The sequence below is a fragment of the Papio anubis genome, chromosome 14 (assembly GCF_008728515.1).
Source record: "Papio anubis isolate 15944 chromosome 14, Panubis1.0, whole genome shotgun sequence".
Classification (NCBI taxonomy): Eukaryota; Metazoa; Chordata; class Mammalia; order Primates; family Cercopithecidae; genus Papio; species Papio anubis.
The window spans coordinates 90,406,640-90,430,095 of NC_044989.1; the positions used below are offsets into that span (position 1 = coordinate 90,406,640).

General features: G+C 40.1%; 1 protein-coding gene and 1 pseudogene across 3 annotated transcripts; one reads left to right on the forward strand and one right to left on the reverse strand.

The window, feature by feature from the left end:
- Window positions 1-4,295: 4,295 nt before the first annotated feature.
- On the reverse strand, window positions 4,296-19,601 carry IL36G (interleukin 36 gamma). 3 transcript variants are annotated; one of them, XM_021925215.2, is made up of 7 exons: window positions 17,383-19,601; window positions 16,150-16,703; window positions 11,904-12,096; window positions 11,276-11,358; window positions 10,655-10,759; window positions 9,825-9,964; window positions 4,296-5,112 (listed from the first exon to the last, which is right to left on the reverse strand). In XM_021925215.2, the coding sequence occupies exons 4-7, from the start codon at window positions 11,337-11,339 to the stop codon at window positions 4,906-4,908; spliced, it is 516 nt and encodes a 171-aa protein (XP_021780907.1). In that variant the 5' UTR covers window positions 11,340-11,358; window positions 11,904-12,096; window positions 16,150-16,703; window positions 17,383-19,601; the 3' UTR covers window positions 4,296-4,905. The 3 variants fall into 3 exon arrangements, with proteins under 3 accessions (XP_021780907.1, XP_021780908.1, XP_021780906.1); XM_021925216.2 differs by having other exon boundaries at window positions 11,285-11,358; window positions 11,904-16,703; XM_021925214.2 differs by having other exon boundaries at window positions 11,904-16,703.
- LOC116270311 lies at window positions 7,399-9,775 on the forward strand (annotated as a pseudogene).
- Window positions 19,602-23,456: the final 3,855 nt, after the last annotated feature.

Here is a 23,456-nt window from a genome sequence, read left to right on the forward strand (position 1 = left end):
ATATCCCTAATGAACATAGATGCAAAATTCCTTAACAAACTACTAGCAAAACAAACTCAACAGCACATTAGAAAGGTTATTCACAATAGCCAATCATCCCAGGTATGCAAGGATAGTTCAATACACGCAAATCAATAAATCTAATAAACCATGTTAACAAAATGAATGAAAAACATATAATCATTTCAAAAAATGCAGAAAAAAACATTTGACAAAATTCAACATCTCTTCATGATAAAAACTCTCAATGGATTAGGTATAGAAGGAATGTATCTGAACATAATAAAGGCCATATACAACAAACCCAGAGCTAACATCATACTGAATGGGGAAAAGTTTGAAGCTTTCATTCTAAGATTTGGAAGAAAAAAGAATGCCCACTTTCACCATTTCTATTCAACATAGTACCGGAAGTCTTAGCCAGAGCAAGTCAGGCAAAAGAAAGAAATAAAGGGCATCCAAATCGGAAAGGAGAAAGTTAAATTGTCCATGTTTGCTTTTGACACGCTCTTATATATTAAAAATCTTAAACATGAACAAAAAGCTGTTAGATCTAATAAACTAATTCAATAAAGTTAAAGGTTACAAAATGAACATTCAAAAAACAGTAGCATTTTTTTTTCAACTTTAAGTTCTGGGATACACGTGCAGAACGTGCAAGTTTGTTACACACATGTGCCATGGTGGTTTGCCACACCTATCAACCCATCATCTAGTTTTAAGCCCTACATTAGGTATTTGTCCTAGTGCTCTCCCTCCCTTTACCCCCCATCCCCTGACAGGCCCCAGTGTGTGATATTCCCCTCCCCATTTCCATGTGTTCTCGTTGTTCAGCTCCCACTTATGAGTGAGAACATGTGCTGTTTGCTTCTCTGTTCTGTGTTAGTTTGTGAGAATGATGGTTTCCAGCTTCATCCATGTCCCTGCAAAGGACATGAACTGATTCTTTTTATGGCTGCATAGTATTCCATGGTGTATATGTGCCACATTTTCTTTATCTAGTCTATCATTATGGGCATTTGGGTTGGTCCCAAGTCTTTGCTCAAAAAGCAGTAGCATTTTTATACACTAATAGCAAACACTACTCTAAGCAAATTATTAAGCAAATGACACTTTTTAAAGCAAGTGATCAAGTAACTCTACGACATGAGATTTAATGGTGAAGACCTACTGCCAAGGCACTGGGGACACTGATGAATCAGTCATGGCTCCCGCCATTGTGAACATGATATTAACAACAAGCTTTGTGTTAAATAAATATATACCTCTATTATATATTTATTATATTTTAACCATAAGTCTTAATGGTTTGATGAATTGACACTGAGAAAAAATGAAATATGAAAAACTTTAGCATCATCATAACTAATGCTGCTAAACAGAGTTAATAAAGGTATGGGCATTATTACATACTTAATTAAAGAAAGGATCTCTAGATGTAGTGGGCAAGATTATGACATATGCTATAATATAACATCAAAGTCTAAGGAAGATTTACCTAATCAAAGTAGATATTGTTTTGTCCCCCAAAAAGAAGGGAAACATGATTTAAAACAAATAAAGTTTTTTGTAAGTCTCTTGTAATTTTTAATTCATGAAATAGAAAATTAATTTGCTTTGCAACAGAATTTTAAATGATTTTTGTCAAGACTATAGTAATTGCTTTACACTAAAAAATACTGCATCTTCTATGGGGTTATAGTGCCTTTGTGAAAATTTGTAAAATATTAAGACACACACACACACACGCACCTTAGAGTATTAAAAGTCATTATAGTAAATGCTGTAATTGTCATTATTATTATCAAAAAATAATAAATAAATGATGTTGAAAAAATTGGATATCCACATGCAGAAGAATGAAATTAGACTCTTATCTCTCACCAAATACAAAAATTAACTTAAAATGGATTAAATACTTAAACGTAAGACTTGAAACTATGAAACTACTAGAAGAAAACATAGAAGAAACATTGTCTGGGCAAGGATTTTTTGGATAAGACCTCAAAATCACAGGCAAAAAACAAAATCAGAAATAAACAAATGTGATTATATCAAACGAGAGAGCTTCTGTACAGAAAAGGAAACAATCAACAGAGTGAAGAGATAATTTACAGAATGGGAGAAAATATTTGCAAACTATACATCTGGCAAGGGGTAAATATAAAAAATACATAGCGAACTTAAACAACTCAGTTGTAATAATAATAATAAATAAATAACCTGTTTGAAAAATAGTCAAAATACCTGAATAGACATTTCACAGAAAAAGACACACAAATGACCAATATGTATATGAAAAATGCTCAATATTCCTAATCAAAGAAATGCAAATCAAAATCTCAGTGGCATATCACTTCCCCCTAGTTAGAATGGCCATTATCAAAAAGACTAAAGATAAGTGCTGTCAAGGATGTGGAGAAAAGGGAGCTCTTATATACCCTTGGGGAGCATTTTAAATTAGTGCAGCCACTCTGAAAAACATTATAGAAGCTCAGAAAATTAAAAATAGAACTACCATATGATCCAGCAATCACACTATGCAAAGGAATTCAAATCCTTATGTCAAAGAGATATCTGCACTCCCATGTTTTTTGTAGGACCATTCACAATAGCCAAGATATTGAGTTCACCTAAGTGTCCATCAACAGATGAGTAGATAAAAGATAAAGAAAATGTGGTACATACACATAATGGAATACTATTTAGCCACAAGAAGGGATTGAAATCCCACCATTTGTGACGACATGGATGAACCTGGAGAACATTATGCTAAATGAAACAAGCTAGGCACAGAAAGACAAATACCACATGATCTCACTCATATGTGAAATTTTAAAAAACAGTTGATCTCATAGAGGTAGAGAGTAGGATGGTAGTTACTAGAGGCTGGTATAGTTAGGCAGGAGGAGGGACGGAGGGATATTAGCCAAGGGCTACATAATTACAATTATGTAGGAGAAATACATTTCAAGAGACCTATTGCACAGCAAGGAGGCTATAGTAAATGGTGATATATTCTCTCAAAAAATGTAGAGAGTGGATGTTATGTGCTCTCACCACAAAGAAGGATAACCATGTGAGGTAATACATTTGTTAATTAGCTAGATTTAACCATTCCACAAATGTATATGTACTTCAAAACATCATGTGGTACCCAATAAAAACATACACTGTTATCCGTGTATGTTTAAAATTTACATTTAAAAAGATACATAAAAATTGAGCTTTAAAAATTATTTTTAAATTTTTAATTAAAAATAATTAACCCCCCAAAAAGAAAAAGTTAAAGAATAAAGAGATATCACATTAAATCCATGCTTGCCGATTGCTTACTGTAATTGTTAGTAGTGGATGCAGTCTGACTGTCCAAAAGTAGAAAAATAAATAAGTTGCTATGCGATTTTGAAGAATGTACTTAAGCAAACAGAATGCTCTACATTTTCAGTGTTAGAGTAAAAATAAAGAAATCTATTATATACAGAATCAGATCTGAGGTATATATTTCTACAAGTATACCCACAGTCAGTGTGTTAGGTTGTTCTTACATTGCTATAAAGAAATACCCATGACTGGGTAATTTATTAAGAAAAGAGTTTTAATTAGCTCACAGTTCTGTTCTGCGGGCTTTACACGAAGCTTGGAATTGGTATCTGCTTGGCTTCTAGGAAGGCCTCAGGAAGCTTCCAATCATGGCAGAGGGTGAAGAGGGAGCAGGTATGTCACATGGCAAAAGCGGGAGCAACACAGAGAGTGAGGGTGGAGGTGTCACACACTTGTAAACAACCAGATCTTGTGAGAACCCACTAACTATGGTGAGGAAAGCATCAAGCCACAAGTGATCCACCCCCGTGACCCAAACACCTCCCACCAGGCTCCACCTCCAACCCTGGGGATTACAGTTCAACATGAGATTTAGACGAGGACAAACATACAAACTATATCAGTCAGTTATTTAATTTTGTCAGAATATATCTTCTAAAGGTGGCTGTTGGGAAAGCAGCCTTTCTCTTCCAAGAAGAAAAAAAAAGACACCTTTACTGAAGTTTTTGAAAAAGGTATGTGAATGGTGAGGTGCTCTAAAAGGAAAAGACTAGAGGAAGCTGGGAAAACCAAGGCTATTCGACCATAAAGAAAGGAGCCAAACAGCGGAGCCCTGTTACATACTGAATTTCTCACCCCCACCCCATCACTATCCAGCAACGAAGGCCCTTTTGTCCCCAGCTAAGCCCCAGTCCCAGGCTTACCCACTGTGATGGCTTTATTCAACTACTCTTGCTAATTTCAGTTTACTCTTTATTTTATATCAGTTTTAGCTTTATTATTATATAAATATACAAAATTTATTTAACTTTGAGATCACACATTACAATTAGGACAAAAATGATTTAACACAAGAATTATTTTTGTTTACAAGGTCTTAATGCTAAAAAGGTTCTATTACACACAATGAGGTATACTGGCAACATATAAAGATTATGGATGATATCATCCCAAAAGGAAATAAAGCAAAACAGAAACAGAGATCAGCTCCATGCTAGTCATGCCATCGTGGGTAAGACACAGGAGTTCTGAAGCATCTTCCTACCCAGCCCTAGGAGAAAGCTCAGTGTTTGGTCTTTGAGTCTTAAAGTCACTCATGCAGTTGTCTTGTGGCCTACACAGCATCAGCTTGAGAGGAGAGCCTTACACCACCCAGCTCTCCTGCTTCTGAGCCCACATCCTATTCTTCAGTTGCTATGAAGTAATTGCTTCTTCTTCTTTATAAAATGAGATGATAACAGCAGCCTTGCTCCCATCTCAGCACCAGTGTGAAAATGACACTAAGAAAATGTAGACGAAAACACACTGGGAACCGGAAACTTTAAGACAAAGACGAGCTTGCCACCTCTAGGCTGAGTTCAGTTATTTTATATTTAATTCAAAGGCAGTGTTGTATGACTTCCCAAGTTCTGAAGTCAGGATGATGGGCTGGTCTCTCGTGGAAGAGGCAATGAACCAGTTTGGGAAGGCCACAGACTCAAGGGTGGAGGTCCTACCGGTCTTGACACGGTAGAAAAGGAAGGGTTTCACAGGCTCGGGTTGGCCATACAAATCCATGATCTTCTGCTCCTGAAATGTGAGAACAAGTACCCATGAGGAGAAACAAAAGCTGTTTGAGATATTCAAGGTTATTCATAATAATTCAATAGATGTTCCAATGTCCCAGAAAACCGTATCCATCTATTAGAGCAGGCCTGGAGAAACACACATTTTGAAGGAGCAGCAGGGTAAACATACATGAAATTTTACCTTCCAGGCCCCCACCCTCAAATCTAGAGATGGTATAGGAAGTTTACAAGGGAGAGTTTAATGAACAAGCAGCCACATTTGAACAGCAAGTGAGAACTCTTCTCACACAAGAGGCTGAGGGGACCCTTAGGAAAAGGAAGAAACTGGAAATTACCTCCCTTACCAATACCACAACAGTGAGAGCCACTACCCTGCAAGAACCACTGGTATGACAAAGGACAGCCAGGTTAGGGTATAAATTTCTGACTAATTGCCAAATACATGAGAAAGATAAATATCAGTGATAAAGACACAAGAGGGTCTAACAAATCAAAGGATTTGTATCAAACGAAGAAAGTAAATAGAGCAATCAGAAAATGCCTTCTATATTGTATATGGAACTATATTCTATATGTCTGTATATTCGTATGTACGTGCATTGTATATTTAGGCAAAATAAGTATTTCTAAGTAAATTGCATGTGTTCAAGATCTCAAGAGAGACACAGAAATGATCTGTGATTCAGCTACATTCCACTCTGAGTGGGAAGTTCTTCTCCCATAGGGAGAATAGTAATTCTCCCAATTAATGGCTTCCAGTTAATCTGATTCTTTGAGTGACCAGAAACCTAGGAGTCATTCTTGACATGTCTTTCCCCCTCCCCCCGCCACCCCCTAACATCCAACCCAGGAGCAAGGCCTGTGGACTCTATTTCCAAAATACCAAAATATTTCCTGAATCGAGTCACTTCTTGCACTCCACATACAACGTTAACCCCAATCCCAGCCATCATTCTCTCACCTGGATAATTAGGGTGACCTTTTAAATGTTCTCCTTGAACCTACTCCGTTCTCTAATAATCATTCTCCACAAGGCAGGTAAATGAACTTTAAACTGAAGTGAATAAATAAGGTTATGATACCCTTTTGCGTGATTTTCTATTGTTATTACAGTGAAACTCCTCAGCAAAGCCCACAGGGTCTATGCCACCCAGCTCCTGCCTACCTGCTGCCCTGCCCTCTTACCACTCTCCTGCATGCTCATTCTGCCCCCACAACACCTGTCTTCTTCTTTGCCTTCCAAGACACCAAGCTGTTCCCAGCCAGGGTCCTGGCACTTACTCTCCCTGCACCTCACACCAGCCCCTCATCTTCCCGTGACTGGCTTCTCCCCAATACCTGGGTCTCCTCCGGGGAGAGCTTCACTGGACATTCCGTCCCAGCCAAAATCGGTTTGGAATCCCCCACTCCCACTCATTGCGATCACATTCCTGCATTATTTTCTTCACTAGCACCAACTGCTATCTAAACTTAGCATATTTATTTATCAATCCCAGAATGATTGTTAGACTTGTTCATCACTGTATTCCTCAACACAGAGGAAAGCCCCCAGCATTCTACTCAACAGAGATTTGCTGTTTCATAAATGGCAGAATGCTTTCTCCTTTGAAACTCCCATACCTCCTCCATCATCACCTTCAACTTCCTACCCACTGAGAAAACTGAAGTAATTAGAAGAAGACTTGTACAAACCACCCCATAACATGGGCTCCCGGCACGTGGCACCCACATCTGCACCTCCCCGCTTTAGGAGTACTGGGTGAAAGGTCCCATCTGCACTTGCAACTTAAGGACATCCCTCTAGCCGTTCTCCGTGCTCTCTTGTGCTCCATTAATTTTGCTTGCTCTTCTTAGTCATTTCCATCAGCATATATGCTGTCATTTCTACCATCTTAAACAAAATAACTACTTTGCTTACCCACCACCGCCGCCAGTTCCCCTTTGCAGAAAACTTCTTGCAATTGCTGTCTATATCTGCTGTCTCTGATTTCTTTCTTGTAATTTCTCTCTTTAAACTTACTCCATCCAGGCTTTTGCCCCCACTACAGCACCAACACTGCTCCTGCCAAGGTTCCCAAAGACCTACACATTGCCAAATGCAATGGTCAATTCTTAGTCCCCGTCTGAGAACAAAGGCACAACATAAGGGTGACTTAGCTGATAGGACAAAGTAGAAAATGTCCTTCTCAGTCCTGACCTTATTGATCACACTCACGGTCCTGTTTCCTCCACTTAAAATACTACCAGAATCTGAGTCACTTCTCCCCACCTCTGCTGCTGTGTCCTGGCCCATCAAATCATACCTAGATCACCTCATAGTCTCCTGAAGGACTTTCACCTTTTCCCACCACAGTCTAAGATCAACAAGCATCCAGAGAGATCCTTTTTAGACCTAAGCCCCTTCACACCATTCCTCTGTTCAAAACATTCTGGTATTTCCCATTTCACTCAGATTGCAAGGCTGAGTCCTTGAAAAGGACAAGCCTTTCATGTCTGCCTTTGTCTCTCTGGACTCATTCCTCGGTTCACGCCTGCACAACTGCCCCCACTGGTCCTGGAACGTGCCCTTACTAGACAGCTGCTGACTAACTTCTCTAGCTCTTTCTACTCCCTGCTAACATCTCACCTAGGCAATGATGCCTATTGCACTATTCACCACTGCATCCTGACCCTGCCTGTGTTCCTGGTACTGCTGGTCTATCTATCCTGCTTTAACCATTTTTATTTTTCTAGGAGAGGTAAAGACCTCTAACACAGCGCAAATTTAGCTACTATTACATTTATTGCTTGCCATTTCTCTCCTTTCACTAGAATCCAAGCCCCATGTGGTCAGGGTTCTTTGCATTCTGTGCACAGCTGTATCTCAAGCATCTACGCAGTGCTGGAGGCCAGGAAGTGCCTGTTCATGTGCTTAATTGAATTGGCTTGAGTTGAATCAAATTGAATTAAACTGAAGTTTGTGAAACAAGGACAAACAGTCATTAAAAAAAATAAAAGAAGAACAAACCAGAGAGCTTGGGAATGAAACAGTAAAGATTGAAATTTCAGGAAAGGCTATAGAAGGATGATTTCCAGAAGGGACAACACTGAAAATGTAACCATGAGCTGGCAGAGCAAAGCAAGAAATTCTTCCAGACGCAACACCAAAATTTTGAAAAGCAATGAAGGGATAGAAAGTATAAAAAATTAGATGAGATATCGTGAGATATTGAAGTGAGATCCATAACTTTCAATGATGGATGAATAGGAATTCCAAAAGGAAAATAAGGGTGAGCATATACTCGAAGAAATGATGGCCAAGAATATATCAAAGGTTAAGAAAGACGGAGCAGTGTGAAGAAAAGGCAAGAACGGCCCCCAGACTGACCAAAACCCGCACACCGCTGCATCCCGCACCCAGTGCCTACATCCCCTCAGGGTCGCCGCCACCATGCCCAAGAGAAAGGCTGAAGGGGATGCTAAAGGAGGTAAGCCAAGGTGAAGGATGAACCACAGAGAGGATCCGCAAAGTTGTCTGCTAAACCTGCTCCTCCAAATCCAGAGCCCAAGCCTAAAAATGCCCCTGCAAAGAAGGGAGAGAAGGTACCCAAAGGGAAAAAGGGAAAAGCTGATGCTGGCAAGGAGGGGAATAACCCTGCAGAAAATGGAGACGCCAAAACAGGGCAGGCACAGAAAGCTGAAGCTGCTGCAAATGCCAAGCGTAGTGTGTGCATTTTGGATAACCGTGTACTTCTGGTGACCGTACAGTTTGAATACTATTTTTTATCAAGTTTTATAGAAATGCAGCTTTTTGTTTTACTTTTTTTTAAGCTATGCTGTTAGCACACAGAACACTTCATTGTAGTTTTGGGGGGAAGGGGCATATGTCACTAATAGAATGTCTCCAAAGCTGGATCGATGTGGGGAAGACGCCTTTCCCTTCTAGTTTTGAGAGTTCCTCTTGGCTCCCAGGAGGAGGGATTCTCTGACTTTGACACACATGGCCACCTTGGCACAAAAGCCTTGTGGTATAGAAAACAAATTCGTTTTTATGTCCTCTTCTCCCTTTCCATCTTTCAGCATAGATTTAACTCCCTTAAGCCCAGACATCTGTTAGGACCTGACCCTCAATCATTGGTTACCAGTGTGTCAGGCACTCTGGACTTTCCAGTGATGCCGCTGAGATGGCACCTGTCAAAAGAACAGTGGTTCTGTTTCTAGATCGTGGATCTTCAGATAAAGGCAACCATTTTCATTTCACTTCCTGAAAGTCAGGGTTGGCTCATGAAAAGTTGTTAAACAACATGCTAAATGTGAAATGTCAACCCTCACTTTAAACGTTCCCTGTTCAGAAAATCAGATGAAGACTTCATTGAGTTTTAGAGTGGCTTTCTGATTTTTGGTAGTCCATTGAAGATTGGAGTTTGAAGGTTGCTGTATACTGTTAAGGACTGTCTGCCCATATCCTGCCTGAAATACTATGATTGTTTATGGAAAGTATATTTAATAAAGCTAGATACAGTTTGGCTTGAAAAAAAAAAAGGCAAGACGAGGACCTCAACTACTGACAGCCAGGATATAAAGAAAAGTGTATTGCATGCACATAACTTAAAAGAGGCTGGGAATAAATACGCTTAGGAAAATGAGACTATTTCTTTTTTAATACTAAAATTAGGTATTCAACCAAACACTTCTAAAAGAGAAGGCTTTTTAAATATTTTCTTAGTTACTCACTTTTAGCTGCAACGTGGGCTGTCCTCCAACCTCCTCACAACAAAAACACATTTCTGGATTCCGGATTCCCAAATAAATGGGATCCCCTCTGCTTTGGTCAAGAGCCTCTGGATACTTGCATGTGATAACAGCGACAGTGACTGTAAAGATAAGAGGAGAGATGGTATCTGTTTCCTTTTGAAGTCAGAAAATATTATTTGATTTAGCACGGCAGTATCCTCAAGTGGATCTGGAAGACAGCCGAAGAGTGTAATCCCAACTAGACCCACCAAATGGCCAACCTCCATATTCATTCTTCTTTCATTCATTCATTCATTCATACCATGTGCCAATCAGTGCCCTAGTAAATAAGCAAACACAGAGAGCTAGGCAGACAGCAGAGTATGCTCTTGAGATTCTCACACCTCTGCTTGAGCACGTGGAGACGGGGAGCTCCTACACCAAGTAGCCCCTCTGATTCTTGGAGAGCTCGGTCCTTTTTGCAAGTTTTTCCCAATGTGATGCTGAAACCTGCCTTTCTGTGGCATTTGCCCATTTAGTCATTTTAGGACACTTTGAAGTCATGAGAACAAGCTACTCCTCTTCCATAAGACAGGGCTTCAGATGACTGAAAGCAGCTTTCCTATTCCCTAGGAGTCTCCTCCACCATCTCTGGCTTCTTCATCTTAGTGGAACACAAAGTTCTCCCTGACTTCTCTTCCCTATTAGGTGTGAAATTCTCCCCACTCTAGGTAGGCCCCATTGTAAAGTCACACTCTTACAAAAGTCTGGTGCCAGCTTCCCAGTCACAGCAGTGCAAACAGTGGGGCAGACACAGGGTGACCACTCACCTGGGGTCACACTGTCACTTCGTGGAACTGCCACAAGGATCTGACCCTGAAGGGTCCACACTTGCTGATTCAAATCATTAATAGTCCCAGTAATAGGTGTACGCACTGATTTTGGAATAGGGAAAAAAATGAAGAAATATTATAATCAAGGCTGCTTTACTAGACCCAGGAGAAAAGTATCTAACCCAGGCCATTATGTAAGGAAGGTGTGGGGTTTTCATCCCCAAATTGGCAACACTCACATCACCCACCAGCCCAGCCTTTCTTTCTAGTGAAGTTGTGAGCTCTGGTGAGGAAGGCAAGGGCTACCAAGGGAAGTCACTGGGTTAAGAGGGCAAACTATCAAGACAGAGGGCAATGGGCAGTCTCACAGAACCTGTGTGCCAAGGCTCAGCTACCCTCTTTTGTGCCTATTCTGTGCTTGGCCCGATGTTGGGGACTGGAGCTGGAGCAGTGACTAAGCAATAGCTCCCACACTCCGGAAGCCCAGGGTCCAGTGGTAGGTGAGCAGCACCAGGTGGGAAGGGCAGTGCACAGAGAGGAGAGAGAAGGATGGGGCTTCCACAGGAGATAGCATGAGTGCAGACGGTCTAAGCCTCCAGAGCCCCATCCCAACAGCACATGATTCACTTGACTGATAGACGACCCTTCCTCCACCGGCAGGGTTTCCTGGAGTGCCTCTCATGGTGTGGTTGTCTCAGCACCTGTGAAGGCAGACATAGGAGAGATGAACCTCTCCTATGGAGATGTTTCCAAGACCTTCCAGGACACTAGCTCCTCAGGCCCTCATTCTAGACAGGGAGCTGGGAGACCTAGCCTGACATGAAGCTCTGGTCAGAAGTTCTGAGCCACATCTGGGACAAAACTTGAAGGAAGCATCAGCAAAGGGAGAGCAGGTAGAATTTTCCTCCACCTGGAGATCCAGAGAGTATGATAGTGTCTCCCCTAGGAGTCTGAAGGTCAGGCATAAAATTGGACTTTGAATAACCCACAGACACCTGATGCCCATGCCTCCTCTTCTCTGAAGCCTCCACCCCTTCTTCGGCATTGTTTTTGCCTAGGAGCAGGGGAGGGCATGCCAGGGCCAATCTGCTAGGATCCCAGCAACTCCCCAGTGACAAGCAGCCCCACACAGGACAAGGCACAGAGCCAGCCTGATATGGCCCTTCCCTTCGTTAAACCCCAAAGCACAGACGAGAGGAAAGAATCCAGAGGGCCGGAGAAGAGGCTTTCCAGCTATTGACTATACCTGGCAAGAAAGGGCCTTTATCTACAGTTCAGGGGACCGAAACGTGGCTCCAGCAGCTTCCAAGGGCAGTGATGGGCTCTAACAGAGCCTGGATCATTTATCTGGATGAGCAGAGAGGGAGGCCCCAGCTTCCTGGGTGGGACATGAGAAACGTATGACATGAAAGAAAACCAGCTCCTCCTACCAGAAGATCCTGTGAGGCTCGGAGGAAGAAATCACAGAATTAGCACAAGTATGACCCATCCGGGCTCCCTGAGAAATAAGTGTTGAGCCAACCCACACAAAATCAACCACAAGGAAATGAGGTTGATGACAGATCCTAGGTTTCTCATAAAGAGGAAACTAAGGGACTTCCCTGGAGTTCAGTTCTCCTTTCATGTCATTCTGGAGCTAGAACTGGAAATGCCAGGCACTCTCATGTCAGGGATTCCATCTCCTGGGACTGGGAGCCTTGCCCTCTGCAGTCAGGCTAAAGGCATCCTGTAAGGGCCAAATTAGCCACACGTCTCAGGCAAGGTCCCTATGGCATTTCTCAACTACCCCACCTAAGGCCACACCTGAATGGAGAGCCAGGCAGTAGAGCTCCCCTACCTAACACTCTTTCAGCTCCATCCACATGGGGAGCCACAGGGACTATGTAGACTGGTCTTTTAACTGAGGCAGTCCTGGTCTCAGGCACCCTCAAAATGCAGTGGACTCCAGAACTGCCTAAGGAAGTAAAGAGGTGGGCAGTGATTTCCCCCAAATCTGAGCCCCAGATGCCAACTTATCCCCCACCCTCTGCCCTATTAATGCAGGACATTTCTAGGTTCCTGATCAGTGGTAATTGTTATTTTTATATCTTATTTGTATACCCCATCCTATTTTCTGTAGCCAAGCCTAAACATGTACTGAGGTACAAGTTAACTACTAGAGTGAAGTGAGTTTTAGGAGACAGACCTGAAGCACTAACAGCTTCAGGTTTACCCATCTGTAAGGAAGAAAAGCACAAAGAATGAGACAGAACCTTCCAGATAAGCTCGTCCATGAGCCCCTCTTCCCAGCCCTGCAAAGAGTCTCCTGACTCAATATCTCTTACTTTTCACCCTCATCTCCTTTTTGGCCTTGGAAGAACACGATCCTTTCCTGCCATAGCCCCAATTCTATCACTTATGGCTTCCAGTGTTTCTGTGACCCCAGGAGAGAGTGTGGTAATGTCAGGTGCACTTATGTTTGAAGTCAACCTGAGCCAATGCCACCTCACTTGAGTCTCCTCTGCCCTGTTAAAGATCCCCTCCATTACACATCAGTCAACATATTTCCTTTCTTGGGATGTTCATCACAAAACAGCATCCAAAATCCCCATCATTTGACACCCCAAATCCCTTAAGCCTGAGTTTCCAATTGGGATCCCTCTGAAAGCAGAATCCATGCTAGGAATTGCAAACAAAGGGAATTGAATAAAAGGAACTAGATACACATGTGTTGGAAGGCCAAAGAAGATTAAGGGATTGATGTGGTATCCCGGATAGTAACAACTACAGGAAGGCAACAAAAGGGAACAAAAGAACCTAGGGTCTCAAAGGAGGGCTTTTACGGGACTTATCTCCAGATATGAGTCGGGGGTGACGGGTTCTCTGCCTAACTGATGCTCAGACCTGAGGAAGGGGTCTAGGTTAAATGCCTAGCGTTTAAAATTCCTAGACAAAGAACCAAATGACAGAGAACCCTTAGCCTTCTTTGCCCCAAATCACACAAAGTGCAAAATCCATGAAAAAAAAAAAAAGATGATAAATTGAATGTCACCCAAATTTTAGAAATTTGGACAAAACACATCATGAAATGAACTTTAAGAGACAGACTACCCAAGATAAGATATCTGCAACACATCTAACAAATAATTAATATCCATAGTTTGTAAATAATTCTTACTAAGCAGCAGGAAAAGTGCAAATAATTTCATAGGAAAATGAGCAATCGATGTAAAAAGTATTTCACTGAGTAGAAAATATAAATGTCCAATAAATATAAGTAATTACAGTAAACCACACTGGTAATTAGCAAGATGCAAATCAAAGTAATACTGAGATTCAGTTTCCACCCATCAGGAAGGCACAAATTAAAAAGATGGCAAGCCATAGTGTGAGAAAATAGATTCATTCACCACATGAATGTCCGTGTGAATCATTGCAGACTTTTTGGAAAGCAATTTTGTAGGGGTTATTAAAAATGTTAATGTGTTTAACCTTGACCTCATATGTATACTTATAAGAGTCTATCAATTTAAGTTATTTTCAGCTTCAAAACTTGAAAAATCCTATTCAAAGTGGCTAAAACAACAAAAATATTTACTAGGTTACATAATTGGAAGTCCAGAATTATTAATTATCAGAGTTGCTGACCTGATAATTCTATGAGGTGAGCAAGGACCAGCATTTTAAAAAATTCTCTCTGGCGTTAAGTTTAATTCATAACTTAAGGCCAGGTTTCTCCAAGGTCATAAGAGGGCTGCCCGTGTCAGTCAGAACTGTGTGCTCAGTCATTCACATCTTGTAGAAAAAAGGAATGGCTCCCCGACATCTATTAAAGTCTTTCTAGTCTGTTTGGACCAACTTGGGAGCCATGCTGTGTCAATTGGGGTCCTAACAAAAAACGGATGACACGTTCAAATGTGGTAATTGGAGGTAAATGTAATGAAGGAGTTATTTATAAAGATATGGGTAGAGTACAGGGAAATCCCAAGGCATAGTACAGAACCTCAGGCTACTAAAAGTGGGGTATACCTCTCGCCATCTCTAGGCCTGAAAGGACAAGAGGAGGTTATTAGAACCCAGAGAGAGAGAGAGAACTTTGTGAACAAGGCTACCTAATAGGAGCTGTGACCTTCTCAAGAAAAATAGCCTGCAGTGACCCCACAGGAAAGGAACCAAGGAATACAGTCATGCATGGCTTAATGACGTTTCATAGTGCAAACATCATAGAGTGAATTTACGCAAATCTAGGTGGCACAGCCTACTACACACCTAGGCTATATTGTACAGTCTATTGCTCCTGTACAAACCTGTGCAGCATGATACTATACTGAATACTTCAGGCAAATGTAACAGAATAGTAATGATTTGTGTATTTAAACATATCTAAACATAGAAAGAATATAGTAAAAATATGGCGTTACAATCTTATGGAGCCACCATCACCTGTGCAGACTGAAATGTCATGATGTAGCACCTAACTGTAAATACCCTGACCTCATTTTCTTCCTAATATATAAATAATGTATAACGTTTTGTGATCCTAGATGTTTTAAAATGGAGTCACCTGTGACAAGTGACTCAGCCTGCAGTGAAATTGCTGACCCCTCAAAGTGATAAACATATGCATCTGAGGGGATAATGTTATATATACCTGCTGTGGTCAGGCACTCCCAAGACTGGACAAGAAAGCAAAGGCAAAAGCTGCTGAGATCATGACTACGGACACTCCTGCACAGGGCCATAAAAACCACAAAGAAACTGGCATGGTGAGATGCCTGTAGAAGCTCTGCTCATGAGAACTCAGTCCTCTTTTCTATCTGGCATCGCCACCAGGAGCCCTACCGGGAAAAGAGCAACGACAACCACCTCTCTCTAACACCCTGCAAAATATATTTGCATGATTGCTAGTGTATGAAAGCCTTGCAATAAGCCATGAATTTGTAAGCATCTAATTGGCCACTGAGTCACTGTGAAACCTCTTTCCCTCACCCCCACTCCCATTCAAGTTAGCACAAGTACGCCGATTTGAACCTGACATGACACTTCCCATTCTCCAAGTGCCTTTCACTACTCCCGCTTGGCCAAACTCAGAAGCCAAGGGCAACCAAAAGCCAGAAGGCAAGGAAGCCCACAGATGCAGGTCAGCTTCCTGGGCAGACAGCCAGGAGAGAAGCATGGAGAGTGGATTTGGAAGGGTAACTGGAGATTATCCAGCATAGTCCATGCCTCTTGCCTCTCAGGTCCATATTCTTTCTGGGGTAAGACATTTGTGTTCCCTCTCACAAGTGAAATTCTGAATCATCACATTAGGTCAATGTAATCATACTCCTCTCTGAAACTTTTAAAAGCCACTCCCAGTGTTACTCATGTAAGGTGGTTAGAGAAAAAGGCAGGGATAGGGAGGAAACAGTTAAATAGAACATTGAGACTCATTGATGCTATAGTTACTCACCAAAGCCAAGTTTGGTAATCACAGCTGCCTTGTTCTACCACCCATCCCATGTTCCCCTCACCCTCTGCCAGCACCTCTGCTGGATGCTGTTCTTCACTTTACAGTTGAGTCAAGCCTCCATTTCTGCGCAATGCAGGTCCTCAGTGCTCTTCTTTATTGGGTGCTTCAATTTTCCATTGACTGAAACTACCAGACATAAAAGAAGCAAGAGATTCCCTGGAATAATAAGACATGCTCCTGGGGAACTCCTGGGCTCCAGACATTGTCCTATTTACTTCTATTGAGTAGCAGCGATCCAGTTTTCCCCTGAGCAATTAGGATCAATCAGCCCAGCCAGTAAGGTGATCCCTTTCTGCCCTTCTATATAAAATTAAACACTGCATGCTCTCGTTTATAAATGGGAGCTAAACAATGGGTACATTATGGGCATAAAGATGAAAATAACAGACACTGACAATTCCACAGTGGAGTGGGGTGGGAGAAGGGCAGAAGCTGAAAAATCACCGACTGTTCACTGTACGATGTTCACTGTGTGGGTGATGGATACACCAGAAGCCATGCCTCACCATTCTGCAATATGCCCAGGTAACAAACCTGCACGTGTGCTCCTTGAATCTAAAATAAAATAAAATAACCAAAAAAAAAAAAAAAAGAAAAAAATCATAATGATTTACTGGCATTCTCCACAACCTATGTAGTATCTGTACCAGCAAAAAGGCAAATTAAGTGGAGATATGAAATTAATACCCTAATATCTTTCAAGTCTGTGATGGTGACACTAACTCTAGTCACTCCCCCAGGGATGGAGTTTTACTTTGGGTTTCTGGTTTATCATCTTGGCAGAGGGTCAGGAGAAATTCTAGGGGCTTCCCCTTGACCCTCTCTCCATAACAACTTCCACTTTATAAGAAGGAACCCAGTGTGGACATGCTGCCGGTCACTAAATTTATCTTGTTGCGCTGTACATTTTGCGCCCAAAGAAATAATCTCAGACTGCCTCTTCAGGCAAAATCAGACCCAGAGTCCATCTGTCTCCTCTACTATATAATCCTTTGCTGTGATTGATGGACCATTGTGGCATTTTTTTGCCCCTGGAGATTTCCATCAATACAGAAGCAGTATCTGAAACCCTCAGATGCTATTTTGCTCTCCCAGCCCTGATAAATGGTATGTCTGGGGAAGGCTTGGGGAAAGATTCTTACTATATTCCAGTCACCACGTATTAGTCTGCTCAGGCTGCCATAACAAAATGTCACAGGCTGGGTGGCTTAAAGAACAGAACTTCATTTCTCACTGTTCTGGAGGCTGGAAGTCCAAGATCAAGGTGTCGACAGGTTTGGTATCTCCTAAGGGCTCTCTCCTTGGCTCACAGGTGGCCACCTTCTCTCTGTTGTCACATGATCCTGTGTGCATCCCTGGTGTCTCTTCCTCGCATTATGAAGTCATATTGGATTAGGGATCCACTCTTATAACCTCATTTTACCTTAATTATCCCTTGAAAGGCCCTATTTCCAAGTAGTCACATTGGGGGTTAGGGCATCAACGTATGAATTAAGAGGGGACACGATTCAGACCATAACATGCCACTATGCAAAGCTCCCCCTCAAATGGACCTGACCTTCATCTTAGGAATCCAGGGCTTCGATCTTCCTTAGACCTGGAAATTGGGTTAAAAGCCGTTCATTTCCACTACAGCAATTTGAGTTCTTTTCTGTACACCAGACCTAAAAACCTTCCTCCCATATGTGTTAAGCAGCACCTTAGAAGCTTTTCCATGTATTTCTTTTCTACAGACCCTGAGATGAATTTGTCATTGCCACAGGATCCTGAAGTTCACATACTCTAGTTAGTATCCTGCCCCTGTGGTTAACTGTGATCATTTCACTCACCTTGCTTTTGATGGGAGGTGCCACCATCTGGCCTCTTCCACTCTGCAATCCTGTTCATTCCCATCAGAGCTGCAAACCTGCTGCAGCACCCACACCATCACCTCCAGCCTAGAGAGGGAAGTCCAGTGAGCTCTCCTGGATGCCAGTGTGCCCCTCGCCAATACATTTCTTCTTAGTCCCTGGGTCATCCTGAGGTGTGTGATTAATGGACAGCTGTGTGGATTGTACATAATAGATGTACTCCAGCATCCTCATCCCTGAGTTTCCTGTACAGAAATCACTCAACCTTAGCAACATGTGAAAATCACCTGAGGATTCTTTAAATCCCTCTGCCCACATGGCAACACAAACCACTTAAATAAGAATCTCCAGGGAGTCACTCAAGCATCAGTGTTTTTTAAAGCTCCAACTTTAAGGATCATTACATTATGTCAAAGAAATGATAGTATTTCAGCCTTACTTATTGTAAACCACCACCATATCTAAGCTTCCATTAGTCAACCTAGCAGAGAATAAACTAACATCACCTGCAGGTGCTCAAGTCAATTCATTGCATCCCAAATCCTTGATGGGCCCACCCTTATTGACAAATTCAGTCCAATCTTGGTTGAACACATTTACAATATATTTCCGTGAACAACACCCAGTTGACAAGTTTCTTTAACTTTTCTGGAGTTTAGGCCATTTCCTTTCACAGTAGCCTTGCAAATTCCCTGTCAGGACTCTATGGGGGTCATGAGGAGAACTCGCATTAGCCTGTGAGGCAACTTGGCTCAGGTGCAGACACTGAAATGCTTCACATGCAGTGGGAAAGGACAGTGATTGTCTACCTCAGTTGTCAATGGAGCCTCAAGGACATATGAAGGTTCAAAGTTCTCAACTCATATATATATGTCTGATCAAATGTCCCCATGTGGTGTCTCAGAGTCGACTCCTTCCCCATCAGCGCCCTGACTTTGGCATAACAAACCTGGCAGGCTAAGTGATTTATCGGTCCTGCACAACTGTAGCATTTAAGCAGGAAGTACTAAGCTCCATTTTCGTTGATTTCTTCCCTGGAACTGCAAGAAATGAGGGATTCCTTCTGCCATGAAGTCTTGCTGATTGTCCACTTTGTTCTCAATGAGATATTCAGTTTTCAATTTATCTTTCTCTCCTACATGGTCTTCATACCTGTCCAGAGAAGCCAGTTGGCTCCATCATCTGTAAAATCACCATTGTCACCAGAGTACTTGACTTCCTGGTGCCCTGCAATCCACCTGCACTTTTTCTCATGCCACCATGACAATGTAGTGTTACTGCATTTTACAGTCAGCTGTAAGAAATGTCACGTTCATTTACCTAAATCAAATTAAGTCTGCTCACTCAGTCCCCCACAGTGACCAACCTATAAAAGGGAAGGTAAATTTCAGTCATCACCGGGGTTCCCTCTACCACTAGAAAACTGAGGAAAGGTCTAGAGTCCACAGTGGTTAACATCATTGCATCTGTTTTTTCTCCTACTCGATGCAACTGTCCAAAGTTACTCACAAATTCATAAAGAGAGGTCTTCACCTCTGCTCTCAAGACCAGAGGGCTGGGTTCCAGACTCGAAAGCCAATGTTCCCCAACTTTTTGCATTGTTTCAACATGGGGGCAAACTCAAGGGGATTCTAGAAAGGCTATATAGGCTTTGTGGGAAAATGTATTTTTTTAATTAAAATACAAAGTATTATGAAAAGCACTAAATATTGAATTTATATAAATATTTCAAATATTTTTCTAAATTTTTAGTGAGAAACTTGAGCTTGCTTCTGTGAGATATTTATTTTAAAACAGATTGTACACTTAAAATGTCTACTCAAGCCTTTTAAACCATGATCTATCTCTTCAAATTCTTTGGATGCCACCATCAATAAGAAACTCTGTTCACACAGGTAAGTGGTAGCAAATGGCAGGGTGTGTATCGTTTTTTTCCTGATGAAATCTTCCTTGCCACTAGTCTGGATGGTTTGATACATTTAAATTGTGCTTCCAGAGTATGATTATCCTTTAAATCTATACCTGTTTCCTTTCTTTTATTGACAAGTACAATGTTACACTTTCTGTTATTGCAGCCACACAATCAGAACACAGATCCCAACAGAGCTGTAATATTTTATTAGTTTCAGAGTTTCAATATTTTATCGCTTTCAATACTTCACGTGCAGGAGTTTTATTTGGTACTTCTTTACAAAATAAATGATGTGCTTCCAAGCATTTCTTTTCAATAATTTCAATCAGTGTTATTAACTGAGTAATACTAGTATCTGTTTATTCATAAATTCACAGGAAATGCTTTTTTACTTATTAGTCTTTGGAATTCTATTGTTTGTATAAGCATCTTTCATGATGGCTTTGTGTCTACCAATTAGCACTATTGCCAAATGGCACCTTTTTCTTGTTCCTTTACTTCGTTGGTCCCAAGCATGATACTAACAACTATCACATAGGCTGGGAAATGAGCAATTTTGCCTCGTGCCTTTAGCTATTGATGGTGGTACTCCGTAATTAGCACCTTAAGCTCAATTTCATGAAAGAAATGTGTCTCTTATTTTGTACTTGCAGGTACTTTTTAAACTTACAATCTTTTATTCATACTTTAAAATTAAAAGAGAGTAATAGAACCCATAGAAGGAAAGAAATACCCACGAGCCCATACTGATATAAATAAATAGTTAAATAAATAAATGGAGGGAGAAATAATGGCTCTTCCTTACAGAAAAATTTCAATTAATAAATGAAGAAGGAATCAGGGAAATACAACGTTACCATTAAGCAACCACAGTAATAATCATTACAGGCAACATCCAACAATAAATTCCAAAACCAGTAGGCAAAAGTTTGAGGAGATACAGGACATTAACATAGTCTCCAAATATCTCATGCTATTTGTAAATTACAAAAGGAAACATAACAACTGTATAGTGAAGAAACTCAGCAGCATTACCTTAGCCAAGTGATCAAGGTTAACGTCACCAGTAATAGGACTTGTTGACATGCTGGACCCCAGTCTGATACACTGATAAGGACACATGACTTCTGCAGTATTCTTACCAAAAACAGACTTCTAATGTAACTAAGGAAAACGTCAGACAAACCTATTCTGAGAAACATTCTATAAAACAACTAACCAATACTTTCAAAATTGTCAAGGTCATAATGACAAATCAGACGAGAGTCACAGATCGCAGGAGACTAAGGAGATGTAACAACTAAATGCACAAATGGAACCATGGGATCCTTGACTGGATCCTGAAACACAAAAAGGACATTAGGAGGAAAAACTGGTGAAATTCTAATACATTCTGTAGTTAAATTAATAGTATTGTGCCAATATTAATTTCCTGGATTTAATCATTATACTATGGTAAAGTTTTTAACATTAGAGAAATCTGGGAGAATAGTATATGTAAACTCCTTTTCATATATTCATTCAGCTTTTTCAGTAACTATTATTTCAAAGTAAAGTTAAAAAAAGAAAACACAATGAATGTATTATAGTAAACTGCTAGAGTGTTTGGTTTGACATATTGATTGTTTTGATAATTTTCTATCGTTAGGCTAAAGAGGAGAAGAACTATCAGGATAGGCAGATCCAAACTGAGAAATTCTTTAGTATATCACCTAATTTCTTCTTGGTTTTCTCCAAACAAAACAAACAGTGGTCACCTTATAAACCTGAGACTCCCAACTTTAATCGAAAGTTATCTATTATACTGGCCAGAAAACAAATATCCATAAAACAATATGTCTATTTACATATAAAATACATAAAGGCCTTTATGGCTTCAGATAATTCCTAAAAATTTAGGATTTCTCTATTCTTAAGGACGTTTCAAAGCAAATCGCATAAAACATTTGGAAAACTTAAAATATGAAAATACATTTAATGCAACAATAGAATTTCTAAACTATTCACAAGATTTAAATACAATAAAATTTTGGACAATGTTTTCAAAAAATAAACTATATTCCGAAGCCCTAAGGCTATCAGTCCCCCACTTAATGACTTAATTAATATGTCTCTCTACTTACTCTTTCTTTTCAAAATTGACTTAGCTTTTTGGAGATCTTTAGAATAAGTTTATTGAGTTCTTAAAGAATTCAACTGTGGGATCATATTGAACTTACAAATTAATTAATTTGGGAGAAATATAAGTACTTGATACTACAGTTGGCCCTCTGTATTCATGGGTTTCACATCTGTGGATTCAACTAACTGTAGATGAAAAATATTTGGGAAAAAAAAGGAATGGCTGCATCTGTACTGCACAAGTGTGTGCTTTTATTCTTGTCATTATTCCCTAAGCAATACAATATAACAACTATTTACATAGCATTTACGCTGTATTAGGTATTATAAGTAATCTAGAGAAGATTTGAAATATACAGGAGGATGTGCTTAGGTTATGTGTAAATACTATGCTACTTTATATAAGGGCCTTGAGCATCCTCAGATTTTGGTATCCATGGCAGTCCTGAAATCAGTTCTCCTGCAACATCTGCATTTGTGCAGATGCTCTTCTATATCATTTTTATATCAGAAAATCTACATAAGATTTTTTAATGTGTTCATTTAGGTTTTGTGTCTTTTTGGTTGTTAATCCCTAGATATATGCGGTATTTATTGCTATTATGAGTAGTATATCTTTACCACGTTTTCTAGTTGGTTATTACTGACAGAGAGAAATGTTGCTGGTGTTTCTAAGTTCCCTTGTTTCTAACAACCTTGATGAACTCTTATTAGTTCTCATAGTTTTTAATTAATCTTTCTTTGTTCTGATAACATAATCTGCAAATAATGACAATTTTATATCTTTATTTCCAATGCTTATATCTCTCAGTCCTCTTTATCCCAAAGTATTTTCCAGGATCTCCACTATAATATTAAATAGTAATAAGAATTTCTGTCTTGTTACTGATCTTAAAGAGAATAAATTTAAATTTCCTCTATTAGGTTTTATGCTTGATACACATTTGTGATATATATTACCTTTCACAGGTTAAAAAAATACTTTCCTACTAGTCCTAATTTTTTTAAAAAAATCATCATAAATAGATGTTTAATATTATCAAATGCTTTTTCTGCATCTATAATCATATGGCTTTTTACATTTATCTATTAATATAATAAATTAAAACAATTTTCTAATGCCAACCCTTCCTTGTATTTGTAGGGTAGATCCTACAGGATTATAAAATACTTTTAATACATTGTTAGATTTGAAGAATTAACACCTTATTTAGAACTTTTTAGACAAAATCATAAGTGAAATGGTACTATAGTGTCTATTACTATTATCTTTTTCTGGTTCTGAAATCAAAATTATACTTACCTCATACAGTAACTTGGGCAACTTTTGTTCTTTTTTTTCTGGAACAATTTGTGTATAGAAGAAATGAACTGTTCCTTGAAAGTTTGATAATAATCATCCACAAAATTATCCCCATCTAGGGT